This window comes from Sipha flava, unplaced genomic scaffold (genome assembly GCF_003268045.1).
Source record: "Sipha flava isolate LNK unplaced genomic scaffold, YSA_version1 182_pilon_pilon, whole genome shotgun sequence".
Lineage (NCBI taxonomy): Eukaryota > Metazoa > Arthropoda > Insecta > Hemiptera > Aphididae > Sipha > Sipha flava.
In genome coordinates, this window is record NW_020272252.1 from 57782 (window position 1) to 78218 (window position 20437).

General features: G+C 26.1%; 3 protein-coding genes across 4 annotated transcripts; 1 reads left to right on the forward strand and 2 right to left on the reverse strand.

Annotated features, from left to right (window-relative positions):
* Nucleotides 1-3084: 3084 nt before the first annotated feature.
* LOC112680949 (GDP-Man:Man(3)GlcNAc(2)-PP-Dol alpha-1,2-mannosyltransferase) lies at nucleotides 3085-4582 on the reverse strand. Its single transcript, XM_025551185.1, has 2 exons — nucleotides 3514-4582; nucleotides 3085-3452 (listed from the first exon to the last, which is right to left on the reverse strand). Exons 1-2 carry the CDS (start codon nucleotides 4580-4582, stop codon nucleotides 3121-3123), a joined length of 1401 nt encoding a protein of 466 aa, XP_025406970.1. The 3' UTR covers nucleotides 3085-3120.
* Nucleotides 4583-6149: 1567 nt separating this feature from the next.
* LOC112680966 (hydroxysteroid dehydrogenase-like protein 2) lies at nucleotides 6150-10664 on the forward strand. Of its 2 annotated transcripts, XM_025551222.1 has the most exons (9): nucleotides 6150-6422; nucleotides 6489-6598; nucleotides 6673-6836; nucleotides 7737-7950; nucleotides 8018-8223; nucleotides 8852-9052; nucleotides 9782-9973; nucleotides 10267-10392; nucleotides 10455-10567. In XM_025551222.1, the coding sequence occupies exons 2-9, from the start codon at nucleotides 6585-6587 to the stop codon at nucleotides 10565-10567; spliced, it is 1230 nt and encodes a 409-aa protein (XP_025407007.1). In that variant the 5' UTR covers nucleotides 6150-6422; nucleotides 6489-6584. The 2 variants fall into 2 exon arrangements, with proteins under 2 accessions (XP_025407007.1, XP_025407008.1); XM_025551223.1 differs by lacking the exon at nucleotides 6150-6422 and having other exon boundaries at nucleotides 6585-6598; nucleotides 10455-10664.
* Nucleotides 10665-11056: 392 nt separating this feature from the next.
* LOC112680950 (interleukin-1 receptor-associated kinase 4-like) lies at nucleotides 11057-14577 on the reverse strand. Its single transcript, XM_025551186.1, has 7 exons — nucleotides 14206-14577; nucleotides 13957-14126; nucleotides 13760-13892; nucleotides 13347-13662; nucleotides 13130-13285; nucleotides 11543-11740; nucleotides 11057-11304 (listed from the first exon to the last, which is right to left on the reverse strand). Exons 1-7 carry the CDS (start codon nucleotides 14364-14366, stop codon nucleotides 11092-11094), a joined length of 1347 nt encoding a protein of 448 aa, XP_025406971.1. The 5' UTR covers nucleotides 14367-14577; the 3' UTR covers nucleotides 11057-11091.
* Between the last annotated feature and the right edge of the window lie 5860 nt (nucleotides 14578-20437).

Consider the following 20437-nt stretch of genomic DNA (forward strand, 5'->3'; position numbering starts at 1 on the left):
CAACTTTAACCCCTTTGAGGCACGTGAAGGGGTTGACTTATCAAATTTAAATTTTACCAAAATTATCTTGTCAATATACCAAATAAAATTTCGAGCCCATGACATAACATTAATGTAGTTCATAAATAAGGACCACCTTAATGTACTAGGTACCAATATTGTTAAATAATATCCATAATAGTTCATCAACAAAAGGTGCTATTTGTACTGTTGGATTATCTGAGGGGGGGGGGGGGCAAAATTAAACCTTTATCTTTCAAAAAATGGTCAGAGGGGGCACTTGCCCTCCCCCCACAATTACGCCACTGATTTCCATTATTGAGGCCATAAACACTTAGCGACTGCCTTTTAAATTTATTTATCGACATTGCAAATGCTAGCCGCACTAGAAATTGCAACCGTTTAAAGTCGAATGGAATGAATCGAATGTCGTTCGGAATCAAAGGAATCCGTGGAATCAAAACGTCTTCGCCTTTGTACTTCTCTTTCAAAATGTTGGCTTCGATGACGTTGTTCATTATTTTCTTCGCCGCAAGTCGGGTGACATTACAAAGATGTGGCTGGTTTATATTCCGCAACATCATGATTACCGATCCGTATTTTAATTGCAGATTATGAGGTGGTAATCCAGGCAATTTCAGCGAAAAAAATTTCGTTGGATAGTTGACAGTATCTTGGTTAGTAATGGAATCAATCGATTTGTATGTCATCAGCTATCTTATTTTGAATCTGAAAGTTAATTTCGTTGACATCAACGTTTTTTGCTGCCAATATAACTCTTTCGCTCAACTATACATGATCTTTGTAATTTTGAGTGAAGTTTGGGAAAACATTCTCGATTAGTTCGGTCTTAGTTTCAGTATAGTAACAAAAATTGATAGGAAATATGATATATCCAGACTATGAGTCAACAGGTATTTTGCCATTTCCAATATCGAGCAATTGTTTGGAAAAAACTTCTCCAGATTGGTCGTTCTACAATTCAATTCCCATGTTCATATTTAATTTGAGCGTCTTTCCATAAAATGAATGACTTTAAACATGCGTTAAGTTTGTCGTCTGGCGTTGATCGTGGTAATACTGGTAGTGTTTGGCGAAAATCACCTGCCAATAACATCATTGCACCACCAAACCGGATTTAAATATATTATATAGAAAAAATTATATAATAAAGATTACATAGCAAAATCGTCAAAAGAAATGATAAGACTTTTCATATAATATATTAAATGTATTTATTTTATACAAGCATGGTTTTTTTTTTTTTTATAAAAGTTGAATATGTAACGGTAAATTTAGATTAAGAGAATATTTTACTTTATTTTTTTTTTTATTTAAAATGACAAAATTTGTCATGTTCTATATTTAATATAGAATCTATATGTATTACATTTTAATGACCATTTTATACATTTAAGATTTATTTAATTTAAGTATAATAAATATATATATATATATATGTATATGTATAATAAATTATGGGTTTCAACACTTAACAGAATAAGTTGTCTTATGGTTTTGTTTGATGAGTGAAATACATATTATGATTATTAACATAATTATATATGTATTGGAAAGTGTATGATAATAGGTATCTACAATATAATGTTAAAACACGAAAAAAATTATGGTGCTTACTTACACATTTAATATAAGTGTAGGTTATAAATTATAATACAAGTATATTACTAATAATACCACCAGTATTATAAATATTGTCTATTAAATTGTGACTATCTTCCTGTAGTCATAGTTCCAACTATTAACTGTTTATTTTCGTTGACTACGCCAATCTCAACCATTCATGGATTCTTTTCATAGATCATCCATTTTTTTACTTTATGTACCTAGTAGACACAAATATTAATTTTTAAAAACTAAAATATTCATGTCTACAGTAATTTTTATTTTTAATTACATAAAAGTATAATATTTGCCAAATCTCAGCATACATATATGAATAGACTTCAAGTTGCAGTATTATAGATAGATCCCTATAATACCTACACTATTTGAATTAGACCCTCTCCCAAGAGCCTAAGAGAATAGATTTTTGAAAATAATTTTCAGTTGTCCTGGTTTATAAATACATTGGTTTTTCAATGGTTAAAAAAAGTTTTTATTAAAAATGAAACAAAAACTGCTCTGTTGACAATTAAATTGCACTGACAACTGTTGACCTATAACACAGTTATATATAAACATGTGCACAGATGTGGCTTATAGGGCTATAGCTACACCTGAGATTTTTTTTTTAGGTAGGTAGGTACTAGATACTTATGTAAAAAGGGCTAATAACTCTTTTTTTTGGAAAATCTACATTTTTTTTTATTAATTTTATCAAATTACAAAAAAATTTAAATTGCTGGGATTGGGGTTCATTGATAATCAGATTGTACATCAGTTTTTCTAATAAATTTTATTTCTATTTACTTATGTTTTGTATATCTATTTTTTTTTTAATGTGGGATTTTATAAGGGAGTGGATGATCAAAAAAAAAATAAAAGCCATACCGGAAACAGGAATCGGGGAATGACTTATATCAATCATGCACATATACACTTATATACAGATTGCAATAATGTGAATAGGATTTACTAAACATAAAAACTGAAAAAAAAAATTAAGAAAATCTGTAGGTTATGTAATGAAAAGAGATTAAGGGTACTTAAGGTGTAATTATTGTAAAATTAAAATGTTTAATATAATAGTTTTTTATGCACTAACAAATAACTAAAAATGTGTTTTAATAAAAATGTAGTGTTAACAATTAACAATACTTTGTTAATTACTTTAATTAATAACCAAATTTATAAAGTATTCATTTTTTTTTTTTTGTAATTTATATTATTTCATTTTTTAATGTATGATATTAACCTTTTGTCCAATATATAATCAAAATTAATCAAAAACTTAATGAAACACATTTAGTGATATGATTTAACGCAAAAAATAATTTTAACAATTTCATTAACATTACTTTTGTAAATATCTAAATTTTATATCTGATCAGTATATATATACACAATAATTTAAAATTATTTTCTGGAAATACTTAAGGAATATAGATTTATAATATAAAATATGATATTTGAAATATTTTATTTAAAATAAATTGACTACTTAAATTTTTTAACACTAAACAATGGTTGAATAGCTCTCAAAAAATTTTCATGAAATTGTTGATTAGAAAATCGATTTACAGATCCTCTGGCAGCTTTTTGTAATGATAATTTTTGAGTATCTGGCAACAAAAGTGCTTTATGAATAGCATGTGCATATTCTACTTCATTTGTGGCTAAAAATCCATTTTGCCCTGCACCATCTTCTATAATAATGTCCATTAAAGGGCCACCAGAATGATGTGCAATCATAATTAATCCCGCAGCCATACATTCTACAATTCCAATCCCAAAATGTTCATTCCACATAGCATGTAATCCAATCAATCCTAGAAATAAAAACAAGGCCTAATTTGAAATCTTTGTTTTTTGTTTTTGAAATTAACTTACCTTCAGAAAGTTCATTTTTGAGGTCATCATAGCTTATATTTACTTTAAATTTTACATTATTTTCCAGCGATAAATGTTTACATAAATCCATCATATCAACAACTCTCATTTCATCTTCTTTATTTCTCGTTGATCCAATAAATACAAGTTCAATATTTTCCCACAATTGTTCATTTACAATTTGTCTAAGATGGTACATGGCTTTTAGTTGTAATGGGTGATCCTTTTCTGGTCTGAACTGTGCTAAGCTTATAATTTTCATTTTTTTGTTTTTATGTCTTTCCAAAGGTAAACGTTGTAAATCAGATGTATCACAAGGTGGGTATACTTTATAAGTACTTAAAGGACGCTTCCAGAGAGCGTTGATATGCTCTTCAGTCCATGAACTATTTACCATAATAGAATCAGCAAACCAGCCAACTAAACCATAAAGTTTTGCAAATAGCTGATAATATACAAGTTTAATGGATGATATTGTAATACGTTTTCCTCTTTGTTGAATAACTTTATTTATCATATCAGAACTTATAGTTGGATAATGAACGTAACAGCTCACTTTACAACCAGTAATGAGACTAAATAACGGTAGTGTAAATGCATAACCCATAGTATCAACAAAAATGTCTGGCTGGAATAAACGTAGCGCTTCCATACCTAATACAATAGACCCAAGACTTTGGCCCAAAAGAGTAAAATAAGGGTAATTTTCTGCTTCAACCCATTTTCTTCTGTGTAGATACATAAACTCTAAATTTTTAGGTACATTTATGTTGAATCTTTGTTTTGCTCGTTTGATAATTTCATCAGGTGATACATCTAAGTCACCAGTGTAAATAATAATTTTTACTTTTGGGTATGTTGTACTAACAGCCGTAACAGCACACCATAGCACACGTTCACCACCACCACCAGCATTGCAATATGGATGGAAAAATGCTATGCTAAATTGAGTTGGACATTTCTTTTTTTTAATAGTGTAGTGCCATCTTAAGCAAACAATTAATAAAGATAATACAATGAATAAGACAACTAAAATAAATATTCCGTACAATAAAAATTCAATATACATATTACAAGAAGTTTAAAGTTCATTTTTTTTAAAAAGTCCACATCACTTATACCTTATTTATAAAAAAACTTTTTAATTTAATCTTTATAATAAAACATTTTAAAATATTTAACTAATTTGAAGTAAGGAACAAAATGTAACCTCAAAGTTTGATTACAAATCTGGTACAATATTGATAACAAGTACAATAATAAATGATAATCAAAGTAATAATAATAATCACAATGAACTCAAATTTTAAGTTAATAGATATTTTTATTTTAAAATGTAAACATTAAGGAAAAATAATATTGAATTTAATATATATAACCATAAATTACAGATATATATTATTACATTTTACCAACAGAAAAATATTAACAATTTATTACTGTTTATTCTGATACAAAATAGAAACACTAGAATTTTCACAGCCTTTTATTAAACACGACCTGAAAATTAATGTACAATTATTATAATATAAATTTATAATTAAAATTAAAATTTATATAATTTAAAAATATGAAACATTTTTATAATGGTTTCAGGACATTATTTTGAATTATATTTATATAAATTTAAATTCAATGCATACTTATTGTCAGATTTCAATACAATGGTTGGATATGGTTCATGTCTATCTAATTTAGATATATTATTTGTAATGAATGTTATGTGGCCACTTATATCAGATTTAACTTCTCCAGAAGCTTAATGAGTCAATAGTAATAAACAAAAAAAACAATTAGTAATAGTTTAAAAATAATTAAATTATTAACTCACAAAAAATACATAAACCTCTGTTATCTGATACCAAAACACCAACTACATTTTGTTCTGATTGTCTAAAAAAAAAAAATTTCATAATAATAATAATTTTTTAAAACTATCTTTTAAACAAAGTAAATAACATTTTTGAAATGCAAACTAAATAAATAAACACTTCAATAAAAAGTATCAAAATGTACATAGTTAAGTACAATTACAATATCAATACAAGTAATTTTATATTTATAACAGTTTAAGTTAACTTAAATAATTGAAAACATTTTCATCTGAAAATTATTATGCAACCCTTAAAATAAATAGGATTAGTGAATTAATTTCAATTTATAATGCAATATTATATTATATTGTAGTTTTTCTTAAATTGGACAGCTCAACAGTTTTTCAACTGTACATACATAAAAAGTAATCATTAAATACTTACAATTTTGAAATTTCTTCTAATACTGGCTTCTCCATATTTAACAGTTTATATAAACGTTTTATTATTGGCACAAATTTATTTGAATTGTAGAAAGGTCTTGGTTCTTATAAATAATATAAATGATACATTGATAAAGTCTCAGAATAAGGTATCTAAATAAGGTAAATAATAATTAATAATTATATGGTTTGATACAAGCACAAAACAATAATACAAGGTGGATAATAGCACAAACAATAATAAGTGGTAGCATTAGTGATAAGAATGGTTCTGTAATTGATATTATCGTAGAACACGAATAAAGATATATCTTTATCTATCATTACTCTATGGCACAGATCAACAGTTGTTCTGTGATATGAGTAAATTAACAATTATCATTTTTGTAGACGTCATAGATTGACTAATATAATTTGAAGAAACATACCCTTGACGGAACTTTATTATACCATTCTAACTTGATACTTATTTTTTAGTTTTATTGTTCTTAAATTATATTACGTTTTTATTTTTCTTGCAAATTAGTTATTAATCTAAATAACTATTTGATAACTTTGTGCTGGTTTATTTGTTATTTTTTTACTAGTGGAAATGTATTTTCGTACAAGAGCATATTAATTTTAGGTCAGGGTCGTTTGTTATCGATCATATGTAAGTTTATATTGTGTTACCTTTCTATCAGTAAAATAATTTTTATATTTTGTTTCCTTGTTTTAGATAAATCCAAATAATACATTTTAATTTCTCTTTGGGTTAACATATAGTTTCTTAGGTACTTGATATTTAAACAGTTATACAATACAATTGTCAACCATGCTTAATACTGGGTATGTGTGTAATAGAATATAATGTATTTAATTGATTTTACATAAAAATTTAAAACTGAATTTTAAATTTCTAGGAAATTATCCGGATTGACTTTGTTCATCACTGGAGGAAGTCGTGGTATTGGTAAAGCAATTGCCTTAAAAGCAGCCAGAGATGGTGCCAACATTGTTATTGCTGCTAAAACAGCGGAACCTCATCCAAAATTACCTGGAACTATATATTCAGCTGCCAAAGAAAGTAATACATTTTTTTTATCTTATCATATTTTGTGTTTTATGTTTTTTTATCATGCTTCTAAATATTTATAATATTTAAGACATATAATTTTTTGTTAATAATGTTGTATTAGGAATCTAAGACTAACCTCTTTATTCTACTAGTTGTAGGCATATGTTGATCTTGTCTCTTGCGATTTATGTCCTGATTAGTGTGTACTTGGCGTTTGCAAGTGGGGAATGGGATAAAGTAAATTTTTTTCTTTTAAACATGATTGTGCATTTTATATTTGTTACTTTGACATATTTGACACTATTTTAAAAACTTTTTGCTGTCGACTTAACAATCATGTTTGATAGTCTATGATTTGTAGTTTAAAATTCATATATTATTTTATTTGTTTCCTGTCTATTTATGTCTATTTATCGAATTTCAAATCACCTAATGTATTAAGTATAACTTTAAGTTAATAAAACATTTTATATGTTTTTGAGAATATACATAATATAGAAATAGATAATAAATCATTATTATTAAATAATTGTATTAAGTATTGTTATTATCATTATTAAATATATTTTATATCATTTTTGTAAAAAATGCCATGAACTCAATTGCCTTATATAGGCGTAAAGAAACTATAATAATAAAATTAAAATATTTGTGTATGACAATTGCATTAAATATTTTTACTTTTTTATTATTCAATAATAATTTAATAATTTAAAAATATATACTTTTTTGGTAAACTTTAATTAAATTCTAAGTATAAAAAATGTATAGTACAAATATTTATGAAGATCAATTTTTCTAAAAATTATTTTACTGAATAGTTAACAAATTATATTTTATTACATATATTAGAGTGGTTCAATGATGTCACAATATATTTAATTATTTATTATAAATATTATGTTTTAGTTGAAGATGCTGGTGGAAAATGTTTACCATGTGTAGTGGATGTAAGAGAAGAAAGTCAAGTAGCTGATGCAGTTGATAAATCAATAAGTACATTTGGAGGTATTGATATAGTTATAAACAATGCGAGTGCAATTTCGTTAACTCCAACTTTAGATACTGAAATGAAACGATATGATTTGATGCATAATATTAATACAAGAGGAACATTTTTAGTGTAATCATTTGAAAATTATAAAAATGTATTTAAAAAGATGTATTTTGATAATAGTTTATTATTTCAGATCAAAGATGTGTATACCTCATTTAAAAAAGAGCAAACATGCACATATTTTAAATATTAGTCCTCCATTAAACATGAATCCTAATTGGTTTAGAGATCATGTTGCTTATACAATGGCCAAATATGGAATGTCAATGTGTGTATTAGGAATGTCTGCTGAGCTAAAAGCAGATAACATTGCTGTAAATGCTTTATGGCCAAGAACTGGTAATAAATAAGTACAATTGTATTTAAAAACATATATAAAAAAAATTAAATTATTTATTACTTCTCACTAAATGAAAGTAAAATAAATTATACAATGTAGAAATATTTAAAATCTATACTCTGAACTTAATTAGAATATTAAATTAATTATATTCTGCTATTTTTATTCATTTTAACTGCACATTTATTTTTTTCTTACATTTATTTAATATTTTTATTGGTATTTTGGAGAATTGAGTTTAGTTTTAATAAAAAATGTATTTCTTTTTATCAAATTGATATCTTATACCATAACATTTAAAACTTTAAAAATTAATATTATAAAATAAACTTCTAAATTATTTTTTTAGTCAATCGTGTGTTTTAAAATACAGACATTAATTTATTGTTTACAATGTATTTACCAGTATAAATTAGTTTTATATTCCTTTTTTTCAATATAAAAAAGTACTATTGCACTACAACTTCCTTAAAATTGATTTTTAAGTTTTTTTTTTGTATTTAAACTTATTTTCTAGATGTATGTAAATCTTTATTTTTTCTTAAATTCACAGGAATAAAGTACGACTATATTTTAAATTTAAATTATATTTTTTGTAAATAAGATTAATTATTAATTTCATTATAGCTATATATACAGCTGCTGTTGAAATGTTATCGGGTTCTTCTGATGCTAAAAAATTATCTCGTAATCCAGAAATTATGGCAGATGCAGCTTATGCTGTATTAAGTCGGTCAGTTGAAAATTGTACTGGTCAATTTTTAGTAGATGATGAAGTTTTACAGCAAGAAGGTATCACTGACTTTAGTCAATATGCCAGTGATCCAAGTTAGTATTATAACAAATTAAGTGGTTAAAAACTATTTAATAATTTAAGTAATATTAAACAAAAATTATTTACTAGTAGAATGTTATTTAAAAAAGGTTCTTATATAAATATTTTATAAAAAAATTAATTAGTTTTAAAAAAGGTTAAAACCAACATCTAAACTTTTTCAGTTTGATCAATCAAGTCTGGTTTAGTGATAGTTAAAACCAATTATTTTCTACTGATGAATATTATTCATTTTTCATCACAGTAATTTAATTTTAAATGTTTAGCCATTACATAGTTGATTTATAGTTATATACTCGTTGACTTGAAAGGTGATGCTGGGTAACAAAGTACCCCAATTAATTTTCAGAAATGTAAATGTCCCTCAACTATTATTACATTATAATTATAACCCTTAATCATTTTTTGATACGCTCTGATATGTATATATATAATATTTATTTTATTGTACCAAATTTATAAGTTAAAAATTGATATTTACTATTTTATTAAAAAATTAATTCAATTAGTTGAATAATTATTATTATAATATAAATACGTAGTTTAACTAAATTGAATACGTAATAATTAGTTAATTTTGTCTTTTACTAGCCTAGTCTATTTTGAGTTAAATAGTTAATACTTTTTCTTCTGATTCTATTGTTATAATTTATGTTCTTATATGTCTGAATTTTTAATTAAATTATAAATCAATATATAAACTAACAAATATTTTTCTACAGCTTATAAAGGTGAATTAATGATGGATTTTTTTTTGGATGATGCTCCTCATGATGGGTTCAGCAAAGGAAATAAGATAGCTGAAAAATCTAATGGAGAAGATGCCATTGAGAAAATATTTACTAAAATCAATTCCCACTTGACGCCAGAAGTAGCTAAAGGAACAAATGCATGTTTTTTGTTTGTTGTAAAAGGTAATTATAATTGTTAATATTTTTGTATTATAATATAGTTGTAGTGTATGATAAACCAAGTGTCATAAATTACCTCTTTTTATAGGAAAATTAGCAATTATTAGGAAGTGGGGATATCATTGTTTTAAAATTAATAGGTTTTAGTTGTTAAATAAATACCATAATTCATTCATAATGTACCTTTGAAGGATTATTAATTAATAGTTTTAAACATTTTAGTTATCAATTCTAGCTTATTGTGTAAATAATATTAAATTATTATCTGAAATGTATAAAAAAAATTTTTTTTTTAGGAGATGCTGATAGAACTTACTATGTTGATTTAACTGGAAACGGATCAGCTGGAAAAGGAAAACCAACTTCTGCACCTGATGCTACTTTAACAATGGAAGCAGATAAAATAGAAGAACTATTTAATGGTCAGTTTTATTTTAATCTTATTTTTTATTTGATAACTTAGTAAAATATATTAATTTTTTAGGAAAACTTAAAGCTGGTGATGCCTACATGACTGGCAAACTTAAAATTGCTGGTAATTTGATGAAAGCTATGAAACTGGAAAAACTTATGAAATTGTTAAAAGCTAAATATTAAGCTAATATTTCTTGTACTATGAATTTTCACCAAAATTGTGGAATTGGTTTGAAATTAAATATAAATAAATACATCAAAAAAGAAGTTGAAAATATTATATCATGTTATATTATATATGTATATTATATTATATATGTTATATTATTATATTATATCATGTTTTACATAACTTAAATATTTGTATGGTTATATTGTCATGTGGACCTTAAGGTTTTAAGTTAATAATTTTAAATCAAAGAAAATACTAAGTTTTATTTTTATAGATTACATAATTACATAATTATTTTTATATAGTTCAAAATAATATTTCATTTACATTTACACAGACTAAATAATATTTTTAACTCAAGACTGAGTTGTAGTAAAAAAAAAATTGTAATTATTAATTTTTACAAAAGAGTTAATATAATAAAAATAATTATATTATATTAAATTATTTTATCATATTATGAATATTATTATACAATTGTTTAATTATATTATATTTTTATTTTATAATCATAAAATAGTTCAATTAATAATTGTTATGATACATATCCATCAATTTCTGATTGAATTTTTTCAAGGGCTACATAAACACCTCTTTCTCCATACATAAAAGGTCTTTTGCTTTTTGAAACAAGTGTACAAAGCTTTGCCAATTCATATATTTTCTCAACAGTCATTTTGTTCCAATCTCCAGCACGTTTATCTGGTAAATCTTCAATGGGACTCTCTGATTCAATTATATGCGTTAACTAGAAGCAAAAAGAGTCAATTAAAATCAAGTGAAAGAGTACAATAGAAACTGTTAATGTCAACTTTAATTAACAACAAATATTGAAATCTATTCTTATTTCTATATAAATTAATTCTTTTCAATATAACTAATATCTACCATTGGTTTTAAATACTTATATTTATAATCAATAATTTTACTAGGTACACTTTATAAATGAACTTCAATTTTTTTAATTTAAAACTCAAATTACATACCAAGTCACGATGCTGTCGAAATTCGTCAAAAGGAGGTAATCCTGTTAATAATTCCAATAGTACAACTCCAAAGCTAAAAACATCTAATTTTACAGATACATCACCCCTAAATGCCTCAGGTGACATATAGGCAGACGTTCCTTTTCCTTCAGATGTCATTGTATTATCTCCAATACGAGTTAATCCAAAATCTCCAATCTATAAACAGTTAACTAGGTTTTAACAATAAATGAATTTTATTTATGTCAAACCACAAAAGACTATATTAAAATAGATACAGTAGTCACTCTGTAATTTGAAATTCAGGAGACCGAGTTGAAAATTCAATTTATTGAGTTTTTCAATTTACTGAATTTGTGAATAATCTTGGGGAAAAATAAAGATGTGAACAATTTTATTTTTTATTATACATTTGTTTTGACATTTATTAATATATATATATAATTATTATTATATAATTAATATTATATATAATATAATTAATATTATATAAATAATATATTATTTTATAATTATATAATTATATTATATATATTATTAATATAATTTTATTATGAGTACATCATTTACATACATTATTTATAAATAATCGTTAAATAATTGCTACAACAAATTTATTTGAGCCCATATACAATATAGAAATTAAAATCATAGAGTTTCTGACGAAAAAATATTCAAAGTGTAAAATATCTCTCAAAGCTAGACATTTTGAATTATTGAGAGAAGCATTATACGTGTATTCTCTCCTAATTATAGAGTGGACCAAGGGTTTAGTTTGATTTATGGAGTTCTTATCATTGTAGAGTAATAACCAGGGTTCGCAAGTTCATGCTCTAAAAAATGTCTAAATAAGCATACATTTATGCACTTAAAATTGGCAAAAAATGCTTTGAAATATGACTTAAAAAGTTTAAAATATGCATTTATATGCACTTAAAAAATGCTTTCTTAAAAAATCATAAATAATTTTTGAATTAACATGAATTATCTATTCATTTTTTTATAGTATATTTTATTCTTTATACCATAATTACAAAAAAAAAAAAAATTTTAAATACCATTTAAAACTATTCTTGAGACTTCATGAACTACGTATAATGTACCTACGTCTTTGTCAGTAATTTATTTTAAATCTGAAACTTTTGAAACAAATTTATTCGTTAAATGTACGAGTATCAAGAAGATAAAAAAAGAAAAGATAATACAATATATATTTTCAATTTTATATATAATTTCCATTTAAATTTTTGATAGATTCTAATAGAATGTATAATATGCCTAATAAAATAGAAATATGCATAAATATGCCAAATATACAAAAACATACCAAATATGCAAAAACATGCAAAATAAGATTTCACATATTTAACTGTGGTATCTTAAAACGGATTTCTATGTCATCTAGCATTAAATACAACTTTGCAAGATTGATATGCAAATGCATGAACTTACGAGCCATGGTAATAACTGTATTTAGAAAGTTCTTTAATTAACCTCAAGAAATGTAACTAAAAAACAAAAATATTTTATAAGTTATTCAATTAATATTACAAAAAAATGATAAACTAACAGAAAATACATATTTACTTTAGCAACAAACAATTTGTCTAGTAAAATATTAGCAGTTTTAATATCTCGATGTATGATAGGTGTTTCAAATGCAGTATGTAAGTAAACTAAGCCACTGGCTACTTCTATTCCAAGTTTTATTCTAAGTTTCCAATTTAATAGTGAAGATCTTTCCTAACAAATATAATTATGAATTAGTTACAAAATGCATAAACCGTGAATCCCGAGATCATACTTTGCATGCAATGCAATCAAGTAAAGAACCATTTTCCATAAATTCGTATACAATACATGGGTGTTTATCCTCTGATATTGCCAATAGTGGTAATAAATTAACATGTTTAAATTTTAAAATATTATCAATTTCATTCAAATATTGTTTAATATCTCTTTCTTCATAAACTTTTTCCATGCGTTTAATTGCCACTGTTCGATTATTTAATTCAGCTTTAAATACTTTGCTATATCCACCAGACCCAATTAAACATGAATCAGAAAATCCATTTGTGGCATGATATAATGTTTCATAAGGTATCCTAATTTCATCAAACCTATAAAAATAAATAATATTGCAATTATTTTTTCTTATGATGTATATATGCATCAATGTAATAAACAACATTTGTATATTTCAATTTATGCTTATACCTTTCAATATTTTTTAAAGTCAAACTAGTGTTTAGTATGGTAGGTCTGAAATTTTCACTATTACTGTAATCATCTGTATTTTCGTCATTTTCAAGAATATTTTTAAATGATGTCATTCTAGTGGTCATGCAGTCTGAAAGTAAATTTAGACAAAACATAGTCCATTTAGTACAAAATTATATAAAATTTTGTATTACCTTTCGAAATTTTAGAAGCTATAGCTTCAGCAGCACGTATCAGATTAACTTCATATAATAAATTCATAAGTGTCTGAAGATTAGGCCTAATTTTACCACTAGTTCCCCATTCCTCTAAAAATATCTCACTACAAAAGCGTTGTTGTAGTTTACTAGCATTTTCTATTAACCTATAATAATGTATGCATTTAGAAAACCTGTAAATTATTGAGCATGTTTTAACTTGTTATACATAATAACAAATCTTACTTGACATGATCATAAGTGTACTTTAAATTGTTGTTAGGATTACAATCAACAGTAACTTTAGTCATTAGTGTTTTCCAACCTTCATTAATATTTAATAGATTGATTAAGTCAAATCTTAATGCTGGGTCCATTTTCCGTACTTCTGTAGTTGCTTCTGTCATATTCTATATAATTTTTAACAGCCTGCTTTAACCCAATAAGTGTAATGATTTTTTACAAAATTGTTTTTTATACTATAAGAGCAATAAAGCTATATATCTTGTAATACTACAATTTAAATTAAAATATATTACATAAGACTATCATTAATAGTAGATGAAGAATGATTGCTGACATCACCACATTATAAAAAACAATAATCAGTACTATCACAGAATATATGAAATATTTCATATATCATACCCATTTTATATATTCTGTGCTATTATGATGATTAGCTACACAAATGGATTCGACACTTGTTGCTTGTTGATAATGTAATAATTGATTACATATTTTTCATCAATGATAACACCTGTGTCCATCCATAAAAAAGATAATAACCGTATGCATTAAATGTAAATTTATATACTTACAGGTCCGTATTTAAAAATTTGGCGCCCCCGGGCATATAATTTATGCCCTCCCCAAAATATAAATAATAATAAAACAACACTTATTATTTCGTCCATAATCAAGATTTTTTAATATTAAAATATAACTTATTAATGAAAATCGTTTAATTCTTTTTTTAATTAACAAATTAAACAAATTATAACATAAAACATACTATTATATTTTTATTATTGTTATATATTTTTTTTCATTAGGTACATTTTTAAAATTAATTTTGCTAAAATATTTTGCCACTACTGAAACTTGAGGCCCCCGGGCATGTGCCTACTCGTACCATACCCCCCAAATATGGGCCTGTATACTTATATACCTAAATCGATCAAATATATTTTTATCCTTGATGATCGGTTTGTATAGATGAGTTAGTATGCTAACGTTATTTGTAGCTATTCCTATAATATACTCGTATCATTCTGGAGTTGAAATATTTCGACAGAAATAAGAAGAATATCAGAATTATTGATAATATTTTTTTACTCTTATCAACTAAGAAAATTATTTAAGAAGATACATATTTTATTACGGAATTTACATACTAAAGAATATAAAAGTATGAGCGTAAAAAAATATATGTACAACGAGCTGGTTTTGTGTTTCATATACAGTGGAATCCGCTTAATTGGGACACCGCTTAAAGGGGACAACCGCTTAATAGGGACAAATTGGCATAGTCCCGAACGAATGTATTCCTTTAAGGCAATTTAACTTCGTATATTGGGGACAAGCCATAGATTATAAGGGACAAAAATAAAAGTGTCTAACTAGATATTTTGATCGATATTCTTATCGAAACTGTTAATCTTTATGGCTCTTTATATTTTATATACACACGTCATCATTTCTTTTTTTTCAACTACCACGATATAAGTCCACTAACCTACGTACAAAATCGAAAACTTTTAGTTCACGTTCTTTCGTCTCGGTGTATTAATGTATGTGCGTTTTTAGTGCGTTTCCCAGTTTGTGTTAATACGTAACAATTATGTCTCGTAAAGATTTAACATTAATCGAAAACATTTCTATACTGGAAAAAATTAAGGCCCAACCTCATAGTACTAGTCTTCGTGAGTTGGAAAAAATAATAGGCACGTCTTAATCGGTACTAAGCCGATTAAAAAATAATGAAAAAGATATTCGAGAACAATAAGAAAAATTAAATGACAACAAAAGTGCACCTGTAAATAGAAAAAGAAAACGAGAAGGCAAAGATCCCATAGTAGACAAAGCTATGAACGAATGGTTTTCTGCTGTTACAGAACGCGGTGATCGTATTTCGGACCCCATGTTACAGCAAAAAGCTGAATTTTTTGCTGAAAAAATTGGACATAGTGATTTTAAGGCCACAGAAGGTTGGATAAGTCGTTGGAAGGATCGGAATAATATTAAATTCAAGTGATTTCACGGAGAAAAATCAAGTGCTGATACAAACGGAGCTAATGAATGGTCTTAAGCTAAATTACCGGGAATTCTTAAAAATTTTTCTCCTCAGGACATTTATAATGCCGATGAAACTGGTTTATTCTACCGAGCGACTCCGGATGGTTCTTTGTGCTATAAACGTGAAACACTTGAAAATCACAAAAAAATCTATGGATCGTATAACAGTTTTATGTTGTTGTAATATGGCAGGCACAGATAAAAACTGTTAATAATTGGAAAATCCGCAAATCCAAGATGTTTTAAAAATATAAAAATAACAAACTTACCTGTTTCTTATTTAGCGAATAAAAATGCATGGATGACAACAGAAATATTTACATCGTGGTTGAAACACTGGAACAAAGAGCTTGGAAAACAATCAAGGAAAATTTTATTAATTGTTGATAATGCTGGACCACATCGAAACTTGATAGATTTAAAAAATATCACACTTGAGTTTCTGCCTCCAAATACTACTTCTATCATTCAACCACTCGATATGGGGTCATTAAGAATTTAAAAACTCATTACCGTGGACTACTGGTAACATACATTTTAAAGGCTATTGAAGATAATTTAGTAACTCCATATACATGTGCTATAGATATCAGTTCTAAAATAAACATTCTACAAGCAATACAATTTGTCGCTGACAGCTGGAGAAAAGTGTCATCTGTTACGATTCAGCATTGTTTTACACATTGCGGTTTCATACCACTGATTGATTTACCTATTCCTCCTATTTTTTCTATTGAAAATGACGTAATGCAATGCGTAGAAAATGGGAAGTTATTTATAAAAATTGATGATGGTATGCAGTGCTTCAATGACAATAAAAATTACGATAATATTCTTGATGAAATTGCTGAAAAAAGTCTGCAAAATGAAGAAAGCGATGACGATGACAACGTTCAGCCCGTCAAAATTACAACAAAAGAAGCAGAAAAGTGCATTGATCAGCTGAGACTATATTTTATGCAAATTGAAAACAGAAATGTCCCAACAACTTCGCTAGACGTTTGTGCAGATTTTATCAATAAGCAAAGTCTTAATAAATTACAGCAAAGAAGAATGGACGATTTTCTGCAGCCTAACAAAATATAAATTAAGTATGTTAATCAATTAATGTATAATAAATTAAGTATTTATGTATGTATTTTTTAAATAAAGTTATTATGTATGTACATATATGCACTTTAATAGTTTCGGTTTATTAGTTATTCGGTTAATCGGGACAGTCGGATAATGGGGACAAATAGATCACCGCCCAATGTGTCCCAATTAAGCGGATTCTACTGTATACAATAATTTTAGTGAATAGATATATTTGGCTAACGAATTAGAGTTTTATACTATAATGAAATGCGTTTTGATCCATAACTCGAAAAATCACGCCCAAGACAAAAACAGTTACAGCAATGGTTGGGTCAAATTTATTAGTAAAAATCTCAAATAAATAAATATAGAAATATAAGGGTTGAAGAAGTTTATAATCATCATTCGTAATAATTTAAAAGCTGCAGAATACAAAAACTAACTTTACTTTTATAATTCAATGTATAATTAAGCATCATCAGGGACGTATTTAGATAGGGGTCATAGGTCCTGTTGCCCAGAGCGGCACATTTTTAAAGATTTAGAGGGGCGGAAAATTTTTATTTCGTACTTTACACAATGATACAACTTATGCAAATGATTTAACAACATGTTTTCTAAATGAGTGTGTACAATTTTAAGGCTATATAAAAAATATTGAAGTTAAGCTTACAACAATACAGATGTTACAGTTTATAAGAGAACATAATTTTACTAGTGTTTATCTTTATACTGGAGTAACTTTACGTATTTCGTTGTGTACACCATCTACAAATTATAGTACAGAGCGTTCTTTTTCCACACTAAAAAGAATAAAAAACTTTTTTTGCCCTACAATGACACAAGACCAGTGCTTGGCTTTAACGGTATTAACAATTGAAACTGAAAGAACCACTTAATTAGATTTTGAAAAAATAATTAATGATTTTGCTAGTTCTGAATCAAGGAAAACAAAGATTTAAATTTTGTATTTATATTGTATATCTAGCAGTTAATAGAGGTTTTAATAAATAATATTAATTAGTAACAACATTTTTTTTTTTGACTGGGGAGGAGGGGCAAAACATGTGTTGCCCTTGCCCTGAAATTCCTAAATACGCCACTAAGCATCATACATTTTTATTTAATTCGTGGTTTCATCAACTCCGTTATAATCATACGAAAAATAGTTATTATTATCAAATGCAATCGATTTGTATGTAGGTACTTACAGCAAGTTGGCAATATCATTGATTTTAGAATATATTATAGTATATTCTAAAATAAATGGTTATAGATATTAACATATTTTTTATTGTTTCATCTTCGTGACCTAACCTAACCTAAGGATCATAGTAGATATACTTCTTTTGCTGAGTATAGGTACAATAGTTCAGTGGCGTATATAGGAAATATTTTTGGGAGGGCTACTATGGACAGAGTTAAATTACCACTGCTATCTAAGAATTACTAACAAGATACAATAGGTACTTATCTATATTTAATTTACATAATAATTTACGCCTTATTTAATGTAGTAACTATCACATGGTAGGAACTAAAAAATTTTTTCTCGCTTCACTCGAACAATATTCACTTTACTTGTATTCACTTAGAACCTGATAGAATATTATACTTTTGTATTTATTTTGTAATAATTCTACATGATAAACAAATGGACTAATTATTTTATTAAGTGATTATTGATTTTCAATTTAACCACTCTTCATATCTCTATCTATTTTTAAAGTTAAAAAGCACGTGTTTATGGTATAAATTTATAATATAACATACAAAAAAATTTCAGGCTTAGCTTAAATTTTATATCATGTTTATTACTGTCACATTGACAAAAAATTTAAACAAAAAAAATTTAATCAAAAAAAAAATAGATCATGATTACTTTTCTTTTTTACGTCAGTATTCTCCAAAGACTTATTTTGTTTTCACTATTCGGATCTACATCTGGGTGACATAATTTACTTCTATTGTCTTCTGCTGATCTATGATTTATCATCCACGAATTCGTATAGTCTTTGGGATCGCACTTTTCTAATGAAAACAAATTTGAATTTTTCATAAAAAAAAAAAAATAGAAAAATAATAATATATCCGATACCAAATCACGTCATAAATATAACCAAAAATATTACTATTTATATTTGTCAAATCACAAGCTATACGCTAGATACGGCCGTATATCCGCGTATCATCAATTTCTCATAAGGTACGCCATGGATAAAAATAGCGTATTGGGTATACGACGTATACCTCCGTATACCCTCCATATACCATTGTGTAGGTACCAATAAATAATTATAAAGACAAAACATTACTATGGTTTATTAACAGCGCCGTATTTAGTAATTTTGTACCTCGGCACAAAAAAAAAATTGGCACCCCTCTAAAGAACCTATCCACGGAAAATATAGGAGATAAATCCTCATGAACATTTTAGATATTCTAAAATCAATGCTATTTTTGTGTAGTAGGCACGCCACCGCACGCCGCACACGATAACATAATACGCCGTATTATTATAAATAACTTATATTTATTGACATTATCACACCAAATTTGAGAACTGATATTAGGTATATTAATAGTATTCTGGATCGCTGATAGCTATATGACTATAAATACATTAATAATATATATTAATAAATTAAATACATTAACATTAATTTATGATACTATTATTAAAAACAAAAAAAAATAATAATTTTAAAATTTCAATAATTCACAAGTGAGCAAATTTCCGACCACAAAATTTTGGCGCCCCCAAAAAACTGGCGCTCGGGTCAGTTGTAGCCAGTGTCCCTCCTTAAATGCGGCCCTGTTTATAGATGAATAGTGTTTATAAGCTATTTAGATTTTTTGAACTTTGAGCGCTTATCGAGAGGAAACTGATTTTATTAATTATTACATTTTAATAATATTATCATAAAATGGGCTAATACATATCTTAATCAGTGTTACAATAATTAGAGACCAGCACATTATATACAATTAATGTAAAAATATTTACAGTAGACTTGAATAATTATTTTGACTATAATTTAGTATCTTTTATGCATTGAAATAAAAATATATTTACTCGTACCTATGTATCGTACTTATATTC